Source organism: Centruroides sculpturatus, unplaced genomic scaffold (assembly GCF_000671375.1).
Source record: "Centruroides sculpturatus isolate CEXI.00-Female unplaced genomic scaffold, Cexi_2.0 scaffold914, whole genome shotgun sequence".
Classification (NCBI taxonomy): Eukaryota; Metazoa; Arthropoda; class Arachnida; order Scorpiones; family Buthidae; genus Centruroides; species Centruroides sculpturatus.
In genome coordinates this window covers 306123-309290 of record NW_019385339.1, presented here as the reverse complement: position 1 = coordinate 309290, position 3168 = coordinate 306123, and the positions used below count along the sequence as shown (strand labels likewise).

At 31.6% G+C, this 3168-nt stretch overlaps 1 protein-coding gene across 1 annotated transcript; it reads right to left on the bottom strand.

Annotated features, from left to right (window-relative positions):
* Positions 1 to 616: 616 nt before the first annotated feature.
* LOC111637846 (cytochrome P450 3A5-like) lies at positions 617 to 2334 on the bottom strand. The gene is made up of 4 exons (XM_023383427.1): positions 2291 to 2334; positions 1935 to 2078; positions 1023 to 1182; positions 617 to 947 (listed from the first exon to the last, which is right to left on the bottom strand). Exons 1-4 carry the CDS (start codon positions 2332 to 2334, stop codon positions 870 to 872), a joined length of 426 nt encoding a protein of 141 aa, XP_023239195.1. The 3' UTR covers positions 617 to 869.
* Positions 2335 to 3168: the final 834 nt, after the last annotated feature.

The window sequence follows — 3168 nt, the reverse complement described above, 5'->3', positions numbered from 1 at the left end:
AATAAATTACTTAAAAGTTTTAAGTTTGGTGCCATTCTGAACAACATATTGAAATCTTGTGGCTCCCGATTTCTCCCGAGAATCGTTTTTATTCAGCGTAACCATGAAGTTTATACTACCCGCCTATCAGTTACTTAGTATTTATCTCGGTTAACAGATCAACTATCGCGGAATGCTTGTATTGATATTTAAATAACGCTTATTTTACTTAACAATGTTCTTAAAACAAAATAGTAATGATAGTGGCTATTCGAATATGCCAAATAGAAACTACAAAATTCTTCCTTGAAAAGATGAAAATTCTCGACTTAAGAACGAAAGAAAAACCCATATGTCATATTAACATCAATTTTGTAAAAATAGATTGATATAACTGTGCCTAATTTATTAATTATACATTATCGTTGGTACATACGTATGGAGAAGAACATAGGGTTCGGTACTATCCGCAGTGTCAGGTATTTCCTGGAAGTCTTGAATCGTATCCCAGTGGATAATGGTGATTACTACACCTGTAAATCATAATTTTTCAAACTTGAAAGTTACAATTTTATAAGACAGGCGTTATTTAAATTATTTACATTTGAAATCCAGCTGTAAATTAATTTGAATCTTAAATTGTTTTTATAATAGGGATAGATCCGTACTTTTGTGTTCGCCGACCTCATTATGGATGAGTTCTAATTTTTTCGAGCGTAGGTGTTTTGTAGAATGCCACAACGATCCTTAGACTACTAATTTGAATGCCACTTGCTTTTATTTATTCATTTTTATTAGTTTAGTCTGCATTAGCTTAATACTATTACATTATTAAAAAATTATTTATAATTAGTTTCAAATTATATATTAAAAAATAATTGCGTATAATGCTATTTTCTAAGTTCAATTTTCAAGAAAGTACTCTTTGCTCTATTAAGACCTCGTGCTTCATCGAAATCGGGTATTGCCTATAAAAATTAATTTAAATTATTCATTTTTATATATAATGACACGTTTAAAAAATTGTAAAAGAAATTGCTTACTGTTTCGTTTTTTCCCAATTTAAATCTAATATTTTGTAACATTCTAACTAGACCCATTTTGATCTCCATAACTGAGAACCTCATTCCTATACAGCTTCTGGGCCCATATCCAAATGGTAAATTTGTAAAAGGAATAATGCTGCTCTTCTTAGATAAAAATCTATAAAACACAAGCATTTTTAACTATCGTTCTTTTTAAATAGTTATATTACTTAATTATAAACGTATTCATTAAATATAGGCTATATGGCATTGAATTGAGAGACGAAGGAAACAAAGTTAAGTATGTGATTCGGGCGATTGTAAACATTTTTGTGGTCCCCGTATCAATATCTTTAGAGGAAATTTTATAGTTATAGATACAGATATTAATAATGAACAGTGAGAACTGAATAACATATGAAAAATATTCAATACAGTATTTCATAATTTCAAAACTGAAAATTTTCAGTCGAACAGAATTTACAGGAATATTAAAGTATTATAAAATTTTAGTGATGATGTTTAAAGAACTGAGTAACATTAAATTGATTTATCTATAAAATGAATTAATGGATTGCATAAAACATTTAAGCATATATACGGTTTAAAATAAGACGTTAAATAATTTTATGTTTTATATACAGGATGCTTCAAAAATATATAACACATATATGGAGAAGGTTCGTAGCCACTAGGCGTTATGAGGAGTTTTTGAGAACTCGCGATATATAGGTGAGAAGTCGCAATCCAATTGATCATGACTTCTTGCATATCGATGGAGAAACTACCACTGCAAATCCAGCATAAGAAGTTACTTCCATATTAATGTTAAATGTTTATTTTTTCCATACATGATATACACGAGATCTCAAAAATATTCTAAGATTTCAGAAATTCACAATCCATTTTTGATGAGTAAGTTTTATTTACCTTTCGGGATCAAATTTGTCCGGATCAGGAAAGTAATTGGCATCGTGATTAAGAGAGTAAACAGGAATTATTACAACAGTGCCTTTTTTTATTGTAATTCCTGTATTCCTTAATGTATAGTCTTCAACGGCAGTGCGTTCTAATCTAGAAAATATTGTCTATATTGTTTAATTATATAAAATTATTGCTTGGCATTTATANATACTGTAATATCGGGAGAGATGGTTATTTAATGGCCATTTCTAGAAATGATTCCATATACATAATTATAAAACAAAACGTGTATTGTAACGTGAATCTGATGAATCACACACGCCGAATAACTATTTAGTCGGGAACTTTAATATTTATTAAACTGATGCGTAATACGTTGGGTCCACCAGTGATCAAGTGGTTCCATTTTCTGAACTACTGAAGTTTGGTTATGGGTTTGAGCCTCGCCCGGAAGGGCTGGCTACTTGGAGTTTTCCGGGTTTTCTCCACGTTTCTAACTTCTAAATAGTGGTCAGTTACTTTTATAACTTCTAAATATTGGCCAGTTACTTTTAAAAAGATCTTTTGGAAGGCATTATTCCCCGCGTAACGACCACCATAAGGTAATTATTATTACATGACTATTACGTCACACTTTACCACGAGGCGATATAGCCTAGAGCAGGGGTGGCCAACATGAGGCCCGCGGGCCGCATGCGGCTCGCTGGGAGTCGTGTTGCGGCCCGCGGAGCTAGGTCAAATGAACATAAATGTTAACTTTATTGTACATATCACCAAATGAACATTAGAACAGTTAAGAAGGTTTGGAAGAGTTCTATGAAACGTATTTGGACAAGGATAAATATCTTCCGTTTTACAAACATGCTCTGTCAATGGTTTCGCTATTTGGAAACACTTATGCGTGTGAACAACTTTTTAGTCGTATGAAGTACATCAAATCACAAGTGAGAACACGAATTACTGATGTTCATTTGGAAAACTGTTTGCGTGTAGCGACTACATCAGTCCAGATCAATTTTGATGCACTTACTTGTTAGTTCTGTAAAACAAAGTCAGATGTCTCACTTTTAAATATTTTTAAATTGTCTAATAAATATGTTTCTCGGTTATTAAATAAATGATTCTCGGTTATGTTTTATTTTCTTCAAAAAAATAAATATACCTATTTTTTGTGTTTTTTTTACATTAAACCAGGCAAGTGTTTGACCACGATCTCACCTACTGGAAAGCAACGATGCGG